The sequence below is a fragment of the Mesoplodon densirostris genome, chromosome 5 (genome assembly GCF_025265405.1).
Source record: "Mesoplodon densirostris isolate mMesDen1 chromosome 5, mMesDen1 primary haplotype, whole genome shotgun sequence".
In the NCBI taxonomy this organism is placed as follows: Eukaryota; Metazoa; Chordata; class Mammalia; order Artiodactyla; family Ziphiidae; genus Mesoplodon; species Mesoplodon densirostris.
The window spans coordinates 78,055,738-78,073,000 of NC_082665.1; the positions used below are offsets into that span (position 1 = coordinate 78,055,738).

Genomic DNA, 17,263 nt, shown 5'->3' on the forward strand with positions numbered 1-17,263 from the left:
CTCCCTCCACCCACCCTGCCTTTTAAAGTACACTTAATTGCTTTCTTTTCTCACTTTCTTTAGGCTGGTAAAATTTACACCTTTCAAAATAAATTGTTCTTTAAAATTCCACAATTTCTATTCAGATGTTGCTTTTAATCCTGTTTGGGGGTGGGGGGAACATGTAAGGCGATACCTAAACACTGAGCAAAACCAAGAAATGTGTTTTTGTTTCCTGGTTGAAATTTGTATTTCAAATTTCTTCTTGACAACAGAAAGATGCACCTGTAAGTCTGGTGTTTCTCAACATTCCAGAGACGAGCCGACACAGCCATGCACAGAAACACGCGGCTGCCTGCCCCGAACCCTGTGAAGTTAGCTTCTGGAAACAGGTATCACAGATGAGAAGATGTCAGGAAAGGTATGGCTCTGAGGTCCACTAAACTCCCTTAAAATTTACAACAGTCAAGTTATGAGAAAAGATAACTTTATAATCTGAAAAGCAATATGCTCTTGTAGGTACTTTCCCATTTCAGTACATTCAAATGGACATGTTAAAGAGTTCTTAGTTTTTTGTTTTTATTTAAAAAGCGTCAGAATTGTAAAGGTGTGAAATTTGCTAAGAAATAATCACACACAAAATTACAGTAATTTCTCAAGTCCAGAAGGTTCTGTCCTGTGCGTCAGCTCCCAGCTCTTTCCAAGACCACCTGCTTAGCACGTGAGCGCGGCTTCACGGGCGGCCCTAGGTCTGGGTGGCGGGGGCGGCGCCCCGCAGGGCCGCGGCCTTGGGGTCCCGGGGTCGCTCCGGGCTCCGACTGCGGTCCCTCCGGCGCTCCTGCTCGCGGGCCTTGTCGCCTTCGTGGTCCCTGCTGCAGGACCTCTCCCGGTCACGTCTGCGGTCGCGGGGGCAGCTCCGTCCTCGGGCCCAGTGCCACTCGCGCCGCTCGCCCCTGCCCGCGTTGCGCTCGCGGCCAGTGTCCTTGTCGCGGGGTTGGTCCCACTCTCGGCCTCGGTCCCAGTCCTGCTCGCGGCTCCAGGTCCGGCCGCGTTCCCGCTCCCATGGCTTCCCACGCTCCCGCTCGCGCCGCCGGTCCTCGAGGGCCTGGCCCAGGCGGCTGTCGCGCGGTGGGGCCTCGGGCTCCTCCGGGGCCTTGTCCCGGGGCCGCCCCTTGCAGCCTGGGCCTCTGTACTCGTGGCCCCTGCCCTCGCGGAATTCGGCCTCGGGGCCTGGGGCCGGCGCGGTGGGTGGCGCGGGCGGGTGGCTGGGCAGCTCCAGCAGCGCCCGGGGCGCCGGCTTGGCTCCGGGGGTGGCCGGGCCCTGGCAGTGGAAGTGTGGAAGCACCGATTCGCTCTTCTCGGGGAAGGGAGTGGCCCCCCGGGGTCCCCCAAAGGGCAAGGCCGCCGGTGCCTTCTGGCCGGTGAACCTGGGCGGCGAGTGGACCCTCTGCTCTTCGAACCGCTGAGGCTGCCTCCCCCTGGGTCCCGGCACGGATCCAGGAGCTTGGCCCCGGGGGCCTTCAAACTGCCCAGGCTGTGGCCCGCGGGGGGGCCTCTCTGACCTCTGAACTGAGGGGGAGGAGGGCCACCTCGGGGTCCTTTAAACTGGGACAGCAGAGGCCTCCTCTGGCCCCCGAACTGCAAAGGCGCGGTGCCCGCTTCCCAGGAACGGGGCCTGCTCGGGCCCCTCGCTCTGGCCAGGGGGGCCCGAGGCCTCACCGTACGGGGCCCCCGGGAACTCCCTCTTCTCCCCGTGGGGGTCCTTGCGGTCTCCAAATGGAGGCGGCCCTGCTCCCCTGGGCCCGCCCACGTGGGAAACGGATGGGCCCCTCCCATCCCTGTAGGGAGGTGGCCCGTGTGGCCCTGAGAACAAAGAAGGGATGGGCCCCTTTTGGGGCCCGAATCTGCCTGGTGGAGGCCCCCCTCTCGGCCCATCGTTATTAGAATTCTCTTCCGAGAACCGAGGGACTAGCCCCCGGGGGCCTGTGAAATTGGGGCCGTGAAGGCCCGACATCCCGAGAACGCGCGGTGCAGGCTCCCGCTGGCCTTGGAACTGGGGCAGAGGCCCCCCTTTCTCTGCTGCGGTGGGGAACGTGCCGGCCCCCTCACCCGGCCTGGGCTGTGGCTCTCTGTCTCCTTCGGTTTCAGCTGCCAGGGAGTCACGGTTTTCGGGAAACTGCGCAGTTCTCTGATCCTCGTACTGGCAAGAGCCCGGAGGTTTTTCCTGACAGGCGTACACTGGACCCGAGAAAGAATCCCTTCTTCCGGGAGGGTGGAAGGTCTGGCCGTCGTGCTGCCAAGGGAAGAGGGGCTGGAAGGAGGCGCCCTGCAGCGTGGGCAGCAGCACCTTCCGGGCAGGCCTGGCCGCGCCCGCAGGCCCCGGGCTTTCTGTGGGCTCGCGCAGGGGGCCGTCCTGCTTGGCCGGCAGTGGGGCCTCTTCGCCCGGAGCCCACGGTGGAGGGGCTGACTCTGGCTCCGCCTGGGCTGGAAGTGGCCCCGGGGGAGCAGCGGCCCCTCCGGGCGCTACTCTGGCCGGCGGGGGCCTCGGGGCGCGGCCTCGCTCTCGTTGCTCTCCGTGGCCAGCCGCCGGGCCAGCCGCGGGTCCCGGCTCAGCCGCGCCTCGGCGCTCGGGCCCGGGGCCTGGCTGCCAGCGGGGGGCGCGGCCGCCTTGGCCGCGGCCTGCGGCCGGAGCGTGGGCTTGGGCGGCGGCGGCGACATGAGCGCGTCCGACACGGAGAAGTGGGCCATGGAGGCCCTGATGGCCGCCCTCTGCTGCCTGAGCGCCTCCTCCTGCTCCTCCACCTGCTTCTGCTGCTCCTCGATCTGCTTGGTGAGCTCCTCTATCATCTGCTGCCGCTCGGCCAGGGAGGGCGCCAGCGGGCCAGGCCCGCCGTGCGCGTCCACACACATTCTGGTGGGCAGGTCGTCGACGGTCACTTTGGCTTCTTCTAGGATCGTCTCGTCCTCCGGGTCATAGGCCACCTCCTCCCGCTCAGCTGCCTCCGCGGCCTTGTCCGCGTCCTGGCGTCTCCCGCGGTCTCCGAGCTGAGTGTCCAAGGCTCTCTCAGGACCGTACTCTTCCTCGGGGTCATAGGGCCTGTCGTCTTCCTCCTCCTCCAGAGCTCTGTCTTTTGAGAGCTGACCAAACTGCTGGACAATTGGGTCCAGCAGGAGCGCCGACGGCACCCCGCCGCCGGCTTTGGCTCTCGAGTCTTGGTGGGGGGCTGGGGCCGACTCGGCAGGCTCTTCGGTGGGGGTGTCAAACGCCTTCTTCTTCCCAAAGAGAGTCTGCAGGATATATTCTAGGGGTGAAGCTGTTTTTGAAGAAGTAGTGACAGAGGAAGCGGCCACCGCAACCGTCACTGACGCGGGTGATGCTGTGACAGTGTTCGTGGCTCCTGGTTTGAGCGACGACAGTATCTGTAACCCGGAAGATGAGGCCGGCGAACCTGGTGCTTCTGGAGGAGGGGATGGGCGTGGGGGAGACCCCGGGGGTGTGGTGCTGACAGCCGCGTTCCCTGGGCACAGCGGGTACTTGCGGGGTTTCTTCTCAGGGAGCAGGGCTGCTGGCATTCTGGGGTGGACGGCATCCATTTCTTCTTGTGTCTGAATACGGGGCCGCTTCTCCTCTGTCTTGTCTGATTCGCCAGCATTTGAAGGCCGCTGTATTTTTTGGCAGATTACTAACCCCAGTATTATGTTTGGACGCGGTGACTCAAGACCTAAAAAGCAAAACAGTTGTGCAAATTTTAGAATCGAATTGTAGCTTTTGTCCTTCAGGGGTCAACTCTGGGTGTGAAGGGCAGCGGGGGGATGGTTTCCAGAGGGAGGAGGAGGGGGAAATTCTGTGGCAAAATAGAACCAAGTGTTCGAAGACCGGCTGCAAAAGACACAGACTGCACCGCGCACCTGCCCAGCCTGACGGGCCCACAAACCACAAAACCAAGGGCCCAATGCACACGCGCATTCGCCCAGTGCTAAAATTATTACAGATTTTCAATTATACACAACGCTAGGGTAGAGGCGCGCTGGGGGAGGTGGGGAAGGCCAGCACGCACACACTCCAGGCCGTTCACCTACTGGGAAGGAAGCCTGTATGTACCAGGATGTTTTCTAAACAAACTCTTAGCTGTGTTCCTTCATTTGCCTCTTGCTACAAATCAGGAAGGCAGCACCCCCTTTCGACTTTAACTTATGAGCTGCAATATGTAAATTAAGCTATTCATACTAAAATTAAAGGTTCAATTAAGGACCAATTCTACAACTCAATGATAAGGATCAACAAAATTATACGGATCGATAGAGCACACGCCCTTCGATAAGTTCATGAGTCACTGGTGTCAAAATGACAATTGATGGGAAAAGTGATGCTAACCAAAATGCCTAAAACAAATGTTCTTGCAGGTTTAGAAAGACATTCAATGACCAGTAACTTCTCAAAAGCTAACGAACGCTCAGGTCTCTGTCAACACAGGACGTGCGGCTTAAAGCCCAAAGGTGTTCAGGACAGGGGCAACAGAGGTCAGACCACGCGCACAACACGCTGGGAATTTCAGAACATTGCACAGTTCTTAAAACATAATGATTTCTTAACAAATTCTTGGTCCACACATTCTGGATTGTGGTGCACTGGACCAGGAATGCTACTGTTTCTGTACGGCTCCGCCACCCTCACAGTAATAACAAACCTGGAATACCAACAGGGGAACAGAGAAGCCCACGTCACAGATCAGTAAGTTAGGGAGAAACGATAAACACGGCACCAAAATTTTGTTTCAACAGCATATTTTAAATGAATCAAATTGTATAAACTCAATTTACACATGAATCACTATTGTGTAAAAGACATTCATGCTATATATTTTTGGTTGACTCACTAAAAAAGAAAATCAGCACTGTTTTTCCTATTCTTTCTGTGATTTGAAGTTGATCACAGATCAAAGAGTTGTCCCTAGACACCCATTGTGTAGTTCTGAGCGCCTGTCACCCTTCCTAAATTCCAACAGAGATGGGGTGACATGCCGAGCACGAGGGTGGCGGATGTCCCATCCCGCCCCCGAGGAGGAGGAAGACCCGGCATGCCAGAGTGAGCTGGGCTGGCCCAGCATCCGCATGGATCGGCGAGGTACTGTTGGCCCCCCTCCCCACTGTGCTCAGCGCCTCGTTTCACAGGCTGACATTCAAGGGCTGAGGTGCCCATGAAGACACCCACTCATGATGAGAGGAATGGCTTCCAGAATGTCCTCTGCCCTTCTAATGACAGTGGTGACTCAGGGGAAGGAGGAGCTGGGCAAAGGAGGGCGTGGACACAGGAAGGCCAGGCCCACTGCACTGAGCATGGCATCCAGATGGTTCTGCTCAGATGTGAAAGATACTCTATCAAGTTCGCTTTCTAATCAAAATGGATTATTTTAACTTAAAATAGTAAATCTCTCACTCGCTGTAACAGCCACTTACTGAATAATTTACAGCTCACTAATATGCAGTCTGGGGCATAGTCAATAGCTCAACTGGCTCTCGTGGCCCTCTCTGGACCGACTCTCACTGACACGGCCCCAGAGCTGGCAGAACAGGTCCCCAGCCGAGCCACAGGCTGGAGCGTTGGCCAGCCCCGTGAGCAGGAGCAGCAGAGGAATGTGCTCGGCCACGCGGGCGGGGGCGGGGAGGGCTGGGGAGCCCTGGCCGGGGGCGTCCTCTCAGCAGCCCAGGGCCCACGACTGTCCTCACTGTCCTCGATGCAGATGGGCTATGCTACCTGTGAAGAGCTTAACCTCTAAGGTGCCAACACCAGGGCTTGTGGCATGAATCACGTTTCAGGGCAAAGATGCTGTGTGTGGAGGCTCAGGCCTGCGTTAAACCCAGGGCGATGGGTCCTGTCCTCGGGAGGCGCGCCCGCCCTACAGCTTGCAACAGCTGTATAGGCCTCCTGACAAAAACGATACACCCCAGACTTGGCAAGATTCTCTAGACTCTACCCTTTGCGGTCACAGGCATCACAGGTAAGGGTAGGATTCAAGTACTTAACATTTACATTTGTTTCGAAAACAGTAAACTCCCTGGAAACCAGCATCTAACTAAGCAGCTACTATTTTTAAATGCTTTCAGCTCTCAACTACTTCATCTACACACACCCGTAAGCGTTCTAATAAAGCTCCAGAGTTGGAGGAGTGTTAGTTATGCATTTCCCCACTAATCTTCCCCAGGATTTGACATTTGAATTGGGCTGTTTTTGAAGCAGTCAAACCTTCTCTACTTCACCTGTGCACGTTATGGCTGCATGGAGACTTGCAATGTAACGAGCACCGTGGAGATGACTTACTCGTGGAAGAATACGATTCACTGTGCTACCGGGGTCTCGGCAGTGACCTTTAGGGAGGTGAGGGCATGTCTGGCTCCGCCCCACTCCGCAACTTCACGACAGGCGCCTGGCAAGGGCACGCTGGCCACAGTCAAAGGGCTACTACCACTGGGGCGGTGGCAGGGGCAGCTTTCCCCCGAAGGCCCCATTTTCTGCCTGGGGCCCCTGTGGGCGCGACCACTGTTGAGTGTGACCCCTGGAGAGGAAAGGGCGCCCCGAGACGGCCCAGCAGCAGTGAGCACGCTGGCTGCGTGCAGAGACAGGGCTCCCTCCGGGGGCCCGGGGCGCCCGCCCGGCTCCACACAGGGCCTCTGTCCCATGGTTACAAGCGGGGTGCTTACTTACCGACCTCCCTTTGAGGGCAGTGGTGAGGCTTATGACTCATCAAGTAGATGAGAACTAGGTGGGAGGCCACTGAACTATCATTTCCAGACAAGGGGTACTGGTCAGACTGAGCACTGGGGTGTCGGCACCCCTGCCCGACCCCCTCCAAATTGCGGGAGCAAACGTGTCCACAATGTCCCGTGTGGATGAAACAAGCCTTCCTAGCTGCATGTAGGTCCCCGAGTCTTCACGGTGAAAGAAAGGGTCAGCCCCAGACCACCCGTACAAAGAGAGAAGTGGACAAACCCAGGGACGAGGGACAGCTGAAAAGGTGTGTGTGGATTTCCTGAGCCAAGACCCAAACCAGGATGTGTCCGGGTGTGTCAGCAACAGGGCCGCGGGGGAAGCAGCCCCCATGCACCTTGGACGTGGCACGGCGGGAGATGAGGTTTAGTTTTAATTAATAAACCAGCTGAAAGCTGCCCAACTATCAAATGAGGCTTTTACCCCTAAATCAACCTGGCATGCTCCACTATTCAGTATTTACAGTGAACACCTTCTTATGGTCTGAGTCTGACAAGACAAAACGTCCACCTCTGCAGGGACAGAAACTGTGCTGGAGTTAGCAGCAACCATCCTCAAAGAGGACTTGGGCAGAGACCCAGCAAATACAGGGAGAAGCAGCTGCCCGCCCGCCACACTCGGCTCCCATGCAGACTTCGCCCGCTCCCACTCTTGGGTCCCTAAGACCTGAGCAAAGCCAGGGCTCCGCGTCCCAGTGAGGAGAGCGTCGTCCATCCGTCCGTCCGCCCGCCCGTGTCCAGGCGCCCCCAGCGCAGCACCGCCGCCTGCACAGCCAGAAGCACACTGGCGTCGGCTGAGGCAAAGCAAGGTGGAGACAGTCCTCCGTCACAGTGCACCTGGATGGGCACCAAGAGCTACCAAATGGTTCAAATTCAGACAAACGATGGCCAGTTTCCATGAAATATTCATTGATTTCAAAGGAGAGAGAAGCACTTTCCATTCAGCACCGTTTTGCCTTTGATTACAACATCTGTACACAGCTACGCAGGAAGACACGCAGAAACTGAAGACGTGCTGTTATCTGACAATACTGCAAGTCACGGAAACGGTCTGCTATTCAGGAAGCAGTTAAGAGTGAGGACAGAAGGCAGACACCACGGATGGAGCCAGCCTAAGAGAATGGCCCTCTCCCGGCAGTGCCTCGGAAGGCAGGTCCCTGTCCTCTGCTCAGGGTGGTCCACACCTTAGATGCCCGCGGGCCCTCGACAGGCGCCCCCCACCCCCTCGGGAGGGCCGGGCACCCTGGCCTAGGCCCAGCGTCCCATCTGACTGCTCTTCCTTCCGTGAATAAAGCCCCTAGAATTAAAAACATATATACTAAATTAAACAAGCTGAGATTTAGAAGCCCTTCGATTGAAAAAAAAAGTCTGTAAACGTTTATGGTAAAAATTCCCGTACAATCACGTTTCCAAAACCCCTCCTACTACTTTGTTTTAATGAAACATTCGTTCTCTATTGTGGATGAACACCTGCAGGCTTTTGAGCATCCCCTTCAGGAAGTGACAGCCTGGGCAATGCAGGTGGAGGAGTGATGTCCACTCCGCTGGTCATCAAGTGTGGTCACTTAGCAGATGAGGTGGGCGCCCTGCCCAGCCTTCCTTGTCCCCGTGTCACCCCGGAACACCCAGCGCGGCCCCCTCCCTCTGCCAGCCGGGCCCCAACCCAGCACTGCACCAGCTCCCGCCGCGGCTCCGACTGGGGCTTTCCTCGGTGGCCCCCGCGCCCCTGCCTCCTCACCACGCCTGACCTCGTCCACCTCTGCCCCCCTCAGGGTCTGTCTGTGGCCCCGAACCTGGCAGCCCCCTGCTCGTGTGACCAGGTGCACCGGGACGGTGTCAGGCAAGAAGACCCCATCGCGGGCTCTGCAGGTGGAGCCGTGAGAGGGGTGAAACAGGGCTTCATCACCTCCCAGGTCCCGCTGCTACAGACGCGCAGAGTGTGCGTGTCACAGGATCTACGCTCACACTAGGCCCCACACAGGCTTCCGCCCTTGTGACTGACCGGAGGCTCTTCACGGTATCGGAAAGTCGGCTTCACCACCGTCACCGCTGCGTCAGGAACACGGCGTCCAGGGAGCCGGCCGGCGCCCCAGGAGCTGCCCGCCAAGAACCTCGGCCACAGCCCTCCCTGCTGCCCGTCAGGCGGCACGGCTTTAGCGCGAGGAGTGGGACAGCCCCCAGAGAGCTTGGCTTCTAACGTGTTTGGCACTGAGACAGTTCCGTGTGTTGTGTCAGGGGACACGAGCCCTGCGGTCACGGGGACCGACCAGGACGCTGGGCCCAGCCGCAGAGCCGCCGGGGCACGTAAGTGCCTGGCCGCGGCAGGGGCGCTGGCCATGGACATGGAGGCCTCGGGCACGGGCGTAGCTACTGCCTGTAGAAGCAGGTGCTTCAAGAGCCATCACCGTAGGTTACACTCAGCATCTTTTAGGCTTAGCCGTTTTGGGGGCGCCATGGACAAGGAGACACTCCCATTTAGGCGAGACTTAAGTCCCGTCAACTTCTCAGGGTTAAGGGGAGTTGGGTCCCCAGAGACCACGCCCCCTTTGGAATCACCCTTAGCTCCCTTGAGAAGCCTGAACTTTCTTTCTGGTCAGCCTGCAAATAATTCTTTAGAAGCAGCACTTTCTAAGGAATGAGTGAACAGAAAGTGGTCTGCCAAAGACAAGAATTCGAGCAGCAGATTTCAAAGTGACTATTTCTAGAACTAGCTCCTGTCTCTCAACGCTAGTTTTCGTTTCTCCTCAAAACGAATGCCTGCAGCGAAGAGGCTCTGCCTGATGCCTGCAAGGAGCCGAGCCCGCAGGCCAGGCCCAGGCCCCGCCCTCCCGGCACTGCCCAGCCCCTGCCAGCAACACCCTGCTCATGCCAGGCGGGCGGGCTCCGGACAGGGTTGTCCCTCTTCACAGGACTTTTCTAAGACAATGCACACCTTCCTCAGGGGACCTCCCGTGCCACCCTCCACTATCCGCTGCTTCACCCCTGTTCCCAAGTTCCGCTGCCAAAGGCCGGGTCTAGGTGAGGCACGCAGCTCGCTGGGACGGACTCCGCAGGGCGTGGGGGGGACGTGTGGGCGGAAGCCTGGGGCCTACCTGGTCCCTCAAAGGGCAGGAGTTTGGAGGGGACGGGGTCCGCGGCGCTCAGCGGGATCAGGTAGAAGTCCTTGACGTGCCTGCTGTTGTTTACCACGACGCCGAAGCGGCCGCGGCTACTGAAATAGGAGTACAGAGAGATGTAGGCCACCTCCTCCTCCTCCGTCGCGGGGTGGAAGCGGATCAGACACAGCTCCTGCAACAAACAGAGGGCGGGGAGCATTGACCTGCGGCCACTCGGAAAGGCAGCCCCTTCTCCTTGCACCTAAGCCCCAAAAGCAGGAGGGAAGCGAGGAGAGAAGCGACCAGCCCTGATTCTGACTGTCCCAGCCCTGCTGCCCAACACATCAGAACAATGAGCTGCTCAAGAGGACACAGGCCCGAGTCTCAAGACTGCTGGGTTTGATCTTGGTTTCGGAGGACCTGCTTTAAAACTACTTAGCCCCACTGTCCTCAACACAGAGCCCACCTCCTGGGGCTCTCGTACTGATGGGGTACTCTGTGTGCAGGGCCAGTCTGGGGCAGCGTCTGACACAGAGCTAAGTGACCACTAAGCGTGCGATGAGCTGCCCGCACCTCCGAAACGGGAGGGCTGAACTAGACCAGGGTCGTAACCCTTCTGTGACCCCAGTGAAAACCAGAGCCCCTCCCCCAAAGAGCACTGCACACGCAGACACACAGCTGCGTCCGCATCTCAGCGGTTCAGACTCCAGCCCAGCCGCCTCCCCCGATCTCTCCTCCATCAGCTCAGACAACAAGGGACACAGCATCTGTATTTCTAACTCTGAACCGCACATGCGCTTTCACAAAGCTTCCACCGTCGTGCTACTCAGACCCCCCTTCACAGGTTAGCCAGCTGTCAACTTCAACGTCCACCTGCAAACATCTCACCAACTAGAGACAGTTCAAGTAGCAAGGCGCAAGACGAGACGTCAAAGAAAGAGCCGTGTGTAAACAAACCCCTTCTTCCTTGGGTGCAGAGGTTAGACTGTGGGCAGGTACCTTAGACACCGAAGACCTGAGTTTGCCGACGTAATCCCAGACTGTCTTCGGGGCAATCCGTCCGCCGATGTGAATTGTGTCGGGCAGGTCCTAAGTGAAATGAGCTCTGATTCAATGGCCGGTGGAACCGTGGCCGTCACAGAGAGGCACACCCCAAACTACCCGAGATTCACAACTAAGACAACTGCAAGTATCCCAAACACAGCGGCAATAACTGTGTCAAATGTTGCTTAGTTGACTAACATCCGGGATTATGAGTGACCAAACCCAAGGGTGGTCGGAGGATAACCTTCTGCTAAATAGGATGACATTTAGCAAAGTGTGGTACTGTTGTCTTTTATGAACATACACATACAGGAAAGATCCAGGTATGTCTCAGAAGAGACTGAGCACTCTTTGTCAAGTCTGAAACGCTAGTGCTGTTTCGTTAATTTTGAAAAATAAAAGACCTGTCATGTGCACCCCTCCACACCAGGGCAGGTCACCCGTGCCTGGCCACACCTGCAGTGGGCACATGCACACCCAGCTTTGGCACAAGCTCTAGCGGAACAGAGGGAGAAGGAAGACAAGCTTCAGCTTTTTCAGAAAAGAGGGAGGGTCTGATTTCTCATTTGAATTTTCGCCACTGTCCAAACTGCGTAACCTGCTGACTCGGCCCGGCAACCCCTATTTTGCCTTCAGAGGTGCTTGTGCGTCCAGACACTCAGCAGGAAGGTGGTCACACGCCTGACTCCAGCGCGGGATCAGAGTGCCTTTGGAAAACGCGCGCGTGCACGCACATGCACCCACACACACTTCTCTCCCTCCTGGTTCTAACCTCACTGAGATAATCAAAATATCCAGAGACAGGAAACGCCTTAGTGACAAACTTCGCTACACTCTGCATGTTAATGAATCCTTTCCAAATGGTGCTGAGTTGAGACAAAAAGAGGGTGGTATCTCCTTCTGGAGGGGACTGGGACTCCGAGATGCTGTAAAACAAAACCACAGAAAATACGTGAATCTTTCTCTGCCCAAAGAATCCCCAAGATTTATTGATTGATTGATTGATTTAACGTGTTTATAAAAGCAAAGTGAATTCCTGCAAGTTTTGATAGCTTACTTTTTCAAATTAATTACCTTCATCATAATGATATGAACATTCTGGTCAAAGAAATATAAACTATATAGGCAATAAACTGGATGGCTATAAATTCAAATTCCAGTTTTCAACAACTATATGTCTAAGGTGATAATTAGTCATCCTAAAACTGAAGCTTTAAAAAAACGCCTCTCTAAAATAGAAAATTGAGGAGAGTTGTATATCTGGGTGGATTTCAGAGCCAAACGAGTGAATCACTCCTTACTGCTCCCTCCTTTGTTCATCTGAAAGAAAGGCCACAGCTCAGCTGCTCAGACCACACACACGGGGGCAGCACCTGATGCTTGGCGACAGCGGGACCGACAGGAGGTATCTGGGCTCGGGCAACGTGGACGGCTTGACCAAGATGGACTTGGGCACCGTCACGGAGGTCGGCAGAGGCTTCGGGACATCCTGTCGGGGCTCTGCTGGGTGGGCGCTGCCTGGGCGGGCTGCCGAGGGAGCCGTGCCCGTGCTCGGCCTGCCTGGTGCAGTCCTGGGGTCTCGGCCGGACACCGTGACTGTGGTGAGCACTGCGCCGCCACCAGGGGCCGGGCAGGGGGCGCCTTCCAGGGCGGAGGGCTCGGGGTGGCCGTCGGCTGGAGGCACCGGGAGGGACTTTCCCTCCACATGGGCGCGAGCAGCGCGTTCCAGGTCTGGCTCCAAGGTGTTTTCAGGCAGAGTTTCTGGGGCCGCATCCTCGGCTGAGCTGAGAGCGGGCTCGGAGGCAGAGCTGTCACGCTTGGACCTCGAGTCCTCCTTCTTGGCAGAAGTTGACCACTCTCGTCTGTGCGGAGCTGGCTCCTCTTCCGACGATGGAACCTGACCTGGAGAGCAGAAGGCAGGCCTTCGTGAGAAGTCCCACACATCCGAGAGCAAAGCCTTCCCATGGGTAGACAGACGATCACTGCTTTAAAACAACCACACTGTAAAGGTAGGGGCTCACTTCCTAAGCTTGAAGAAACGATTCTAGCCTTTCCACTGTGGAACTTGGTTCGAATGCAGCCGTCCTGAGAAGGGTCTCCACAGTCTCCCCCCACATCGGCTCACCTGTGCAGATCTTACAGTTCCGGTCAAAGAGGTGCGTGTGGTGCTGCCCGGTCGTGTCCCGCAGCATGCCGCCGACAAGGCCCAGCAGCGGTACCGCGCTCCTCTCGGGGGCCGCCCGCACCGATTCTTGCTGTTCCTAAAGCACAAGAAGCAGAGGAGGCCATCTCTTTCCCACCCCCTCTCCAAATTAGCAGCACCCACGGAAAAAACATCTCACGTGATGAAGAACCACTGAAAACAGAGGAAGAGGACTACTGAATACAAGTACTTGAGAAGCAATACAACGACACACACTTGTGTCAGCCCCGCGTCTTGCCCGGTAATTCAGGCACCTAACAACGTCTGGAACGGGATCATCTTTGTCAATTCTCGTGAGCACTGGAAATCCTAAACGCTTACATCACAATCTGATACGGGCAGAGAATCTTCCATATCGGGAATAGTTTCCGGTTTAACGGTCGGCTTCTTAGTCTCATTATGCAAGTTAGTTCCGGACTCCATCACCTAAGATGAAAAAGACAGACAAACGTGAACCCTTAGCCCTTCTTTCCCAAGGGGACTCTCTCATGCCAATAGGCTATTCATTCACTCTGGGGTGGGGTTGGGGGCGGCGTTGGTGTCAGGCTTCTGGCATCCGCAGCCGCCTCTCCCGTCGGCACACACAGGATTTGACGATCTCTCTTTCCACATGGAAAGCCCTTCGGAGACAAGTTCTTCTGGCTTCATTCTCACAAGCTTTGCCAAAGAGATTTCTTCACGCAGAACACGATGGAAGAGCCCCTGTAAACAAACATCTCTTGTTCACTCGTTCAAAACCCTCTAAGATACTAGAGAGGATGTGGAGGTGGGCAGTAAGGCAAGCCCCTGCCCCGCGGCAGGACGAGGGCCCAGAGCCTCCCATCGATGCTTGGAGAACAAGGGCCCGGAATTCGGGCAGCTGATCTCCAGTATCCCACCGCACTAACCCTGCTACAAAGACTACTTCACAGAAAACACAATTGACTGAAGAAGGTACAGTGTTAGGGACAAAGGTAGAAGAAATCCCTTCTGCCAGCGGGTTAACAAGGCGAAATGGAAAGTCAGAGTATGTGCCCTGCTTCTAAACACAGGCAAGAGGTCAAGAGGCCGATCCAGACAGCGTGGGCCCCGGCAGGCACACAGGCGCGCAGATGGCAAGAACCTCAGCTGGCGAGCACCTGGCCCCACGGGAACAGCATGCCACGCACCCGCCGCCGCAGGGGGACCCAGTGCCCTAACCCAGGCCTGGGCAGCCCCTGGCCAGGACTGCCCCCATTCCTGACGGTCGGACACGCACCTGGGTGTTGGGGTCCTTGAGGTTGAACGTGAGGCTGCGGTACTTGCTCTGGTACCGGCTGTCTGTGACTCGGAACAAGTTAAACATCTCCTTCTCGAGGTGCAGTGCAACTTTTCCTACTTCATTTTCTGTCATGATTAAGTCATCGCTGTCAGTGATTCTAGGTGGAATGAAAAAAGCCCCACGGTAACTGCTGCACTTACCATGCCACATGGGATCTCAGCTCCCCAACCAGGGATGGAACCCCAGTGCCCCCTGCAGTGGAAGCGTGGAGTCTTAACCACTGGACGCCAGGGAAGTCCCACATGTGACATTTTTCTTAAACAGCAGGGCCATCGTGAAACCACCACCCTTTACGTGGAAAACTTTCCACTTTAACAGATAAGAAACAAAGTGGAACAGCCCACCTTTTCCACAAGATCTCCTTCAAGCAGCGTCGTACGTTTTGCCGAATTTGAGAATTTGGCTGTGACGAGGCGGGGCGCGCGGGGCCCAGGCATCCCGGGGCTGGAGAGGCCAGGGGAACCCAGGTGGTCCCAGGCTTCCTGATGGCGCCCACCGAAGCAGCGGAGCTGGGGAACTTTCTGGAAGCAGACGTGGCAGCAACAGGTGCCAGCCTTGCCTGCTTGGCCGAGGGAGTGCTGCCCGAGGGGGAGGGGGCAGCCGAGAGCCACGGCCTCTTGGCGATGGTGCCCTTGAACCCCGGTGGCAACTTTTTGATGGCCGGTTTGGCTGCCGCCGCATTTGCAAAAGGAGGGGACTTCTTTGGAAGGAGACTTCTGGGCGAGGGTTGCTTGAGGCCCCCCGAGGAGCCTGGCGGAGCCACCTTCTTCGGCACTGCCGCCACCGCCGCCTTGGCCTCTGCGCCTCTGTCCTCCTTCACGGCTGAAAGGAGAGGGGCCGCTTAGTGAGGCAGGGGTGCAGGGGACCCCACATGTGCACCCGAAACCAGCAAAGCTAATAACCAGGCATCACTGTGAGACAGATTTAAAGAGGATTTTTAAAGTAACTGTTAAATTCAGAAAAGGAGTGTAAACAGGGCTACCAGCAACATTTACGATACTGAATATACTTTGTTTCAGAGAGAAATGCTTTAGTATTAAAACTTTTACTTCAACCGATACACCAGTAAGCTATAAAAGGCTTGATTTGAACCATTAGCTTAGCTTGGAACTCCAAGGCCAAATTTCGCTGTATCAAGAGAAGGCATAGATTTCAAAGACCACTCGCATGGAGAGTCCCAGTGCAGTTTTTGGTGAACAGGAGCTTAGAAACTCTTTCCAGGGTGGATCAGACACATTCTCTTCGAATGCATATCCAAGCCCCACCTCGGGGGCCCTTGGGGCACTGGAAGGACTAGCGAGAGTCCACCCTGGGGTTAGGGGCTCACAGGTGCTCATCGTCCTCTTGGACAAGAGTCAACTGGACACGGTTAATAAATATATAGAATGTTGGCAGAAAACTGCAACATGGGGGGAGACCAGTGACTTTTACACTAGGAGCTCGGTGGCAGGAACGCCACCTGCGGTCATTCACGTTCCCATTCACACCCCTCTAGTAGCAGCTCGCTATTGGGTAAGACAGTAGGTTAGCACTTTTAATGCAAACAAGGGTTACAGCCCAAAGCTAAAATGAGAATCTTTATGCCAGTACTTCGCATGGACTGATTCCACTTAATCCTGTATCAGACCATCAGAATTACAGTCAGAGGCAAGCAAGGAGGTTCATCCTAAGACCAGTCCCTCGGTCTTAGGGGCGAGCGGCCCAGCAGACGTCCATGGGGAGCCGTGACGGAGAGCTGGAGCGTGTTCCCAGATGGCCCCGCTCAGGCCCACCGCCCAGAACGTCTGGGACCCAGGGCAGAACGGGGTTGGGGGGGGGCAGGCAGGTCCAGGGAGCAAGCCAGGAGAGCACAGGGACACCACCTAGGGCCACGTCACACAGGACCGATGGAGAAGCCGCCTCCCCAGGCGCAGGCTTTTCTCAAACTACCCACAGCGCAATGAGCCCCCACATGCTAAACAGGAGACTTCGAGATGCTCTAGCAGCCTTCCGATTTTACGCAGGGGTTGAACACCCACCAATGCCAGTCGGCTGCCGGTGCTTCTTGCAACTGTCCTAGTGAAGCAGGGAGAAAATCTGAAGTCCGGGGACAGAGGTGAGACCCTGTCTACAAATAAGGCCTGACCCCACAAGAGCCCCCAAGGCGTTCACAGCCTACACCCTGCGTGACCATCCTGGCGAAGGGCCGAGCGCTGCCCTCAGGACTGCCTTCCTCCAGTACTGGTCAGGCCAGTTCAGCCACAGGTGTTAAAAGCCCAGGGACCGCAAGATTTTTCCATTTCATAGTACAGGTGAAATTACCTATTTTTAGAAACTTTGCAACAGCGCTACACACATCCAAAACTTAGAACCCTGTCAGAAGGACTTCATTGTCATCAAGCAACAATCCTGACTGCAAATCTCCTATTTTCATCTCACAGAGCACCCCCCCAACCTTATGTCCCCTTGTCCACGGTGTCCCAATCACTGGCCCCACGTGTGCCGGCACCCCCGGGCTATGCTGTCCAGGCTTTCCCAAGACCACCCGCTCCCCGCTGAGCAGCACGCTTGTGCTCTACATCCACCCTGCTGGCTGTCACCCACGTCCCGTCAGCAAGTCACAGCTGTCTGACAAAGGAGGAACTGGCCACGTCATAGGAACTCAGAACTACGTTTCTACGTGTATTATTCATCAGCTCAAATCCATATTCCTAAGGCGCTACCATACCTCAGTACGTGGAAACTTATCTTTACCAGCTCAGCCTCGGCTAACGGGGTCCACAGCACCTCATCTAGGCGGGGGGTGGGGGGAGAGACTGCTAGAGCTGAAGTTAAATGAAATGGACAGAGGCCCCTCTTCTTGGGGGAAGGAACGAGAGTGGAGTGGAGTGGAGCGGG

At 56.4% G+C, this 17,263-nt stretch overlaps 1 protein-coding gene across 1 annotated transcript in view; it reads right to left on the reverse strand.

Annotated features, from left to right (window-relative positions):
* The window catches only part of LOC132490651 (death-inducer obliterator 1-like), a 56,738-nt gene continuing 39,475 nt past the window's right edge, over positions 1 to 17,263 (reverse strand). The window contains 13 exon segments of the mRNA XM_060099048.1: positions 1 to 1,515; positions 1,518 to 1,636; positions 1,638 to 2,530; positions 2,533 to 3,701; positions 9,837 to 10,032; positions 10,839 to 10,928; positions 11,656 to 11,809; positions 12,257 to 12,785; positions 13,009 to 13,144; positions 13,408 to 13,512; positions 13,672 to 13,788; positions 14,324 to 14,483; positions 14,731 to 15,208. Coding sequence (XP_059955031.1) covers positions 725 to 1,515; positions 1,518 to 1,636; positions 1,638 to 2,530; positions 2,533 to 3,701; positions 9,837 to 10,032; positions 10,839 to 10,928; positions 11,656 to 11,809; positions 12,257 to 12,785; positions 13,009 to 13,144; positions 13,408 to 13,512; positions 13,672 to 13,788; positions 14,324 to 14,483; positions 14,731 to 15,208 — 4,937 coding nt within the window. The 3' untranslated portion in view covers positions 1 to 724.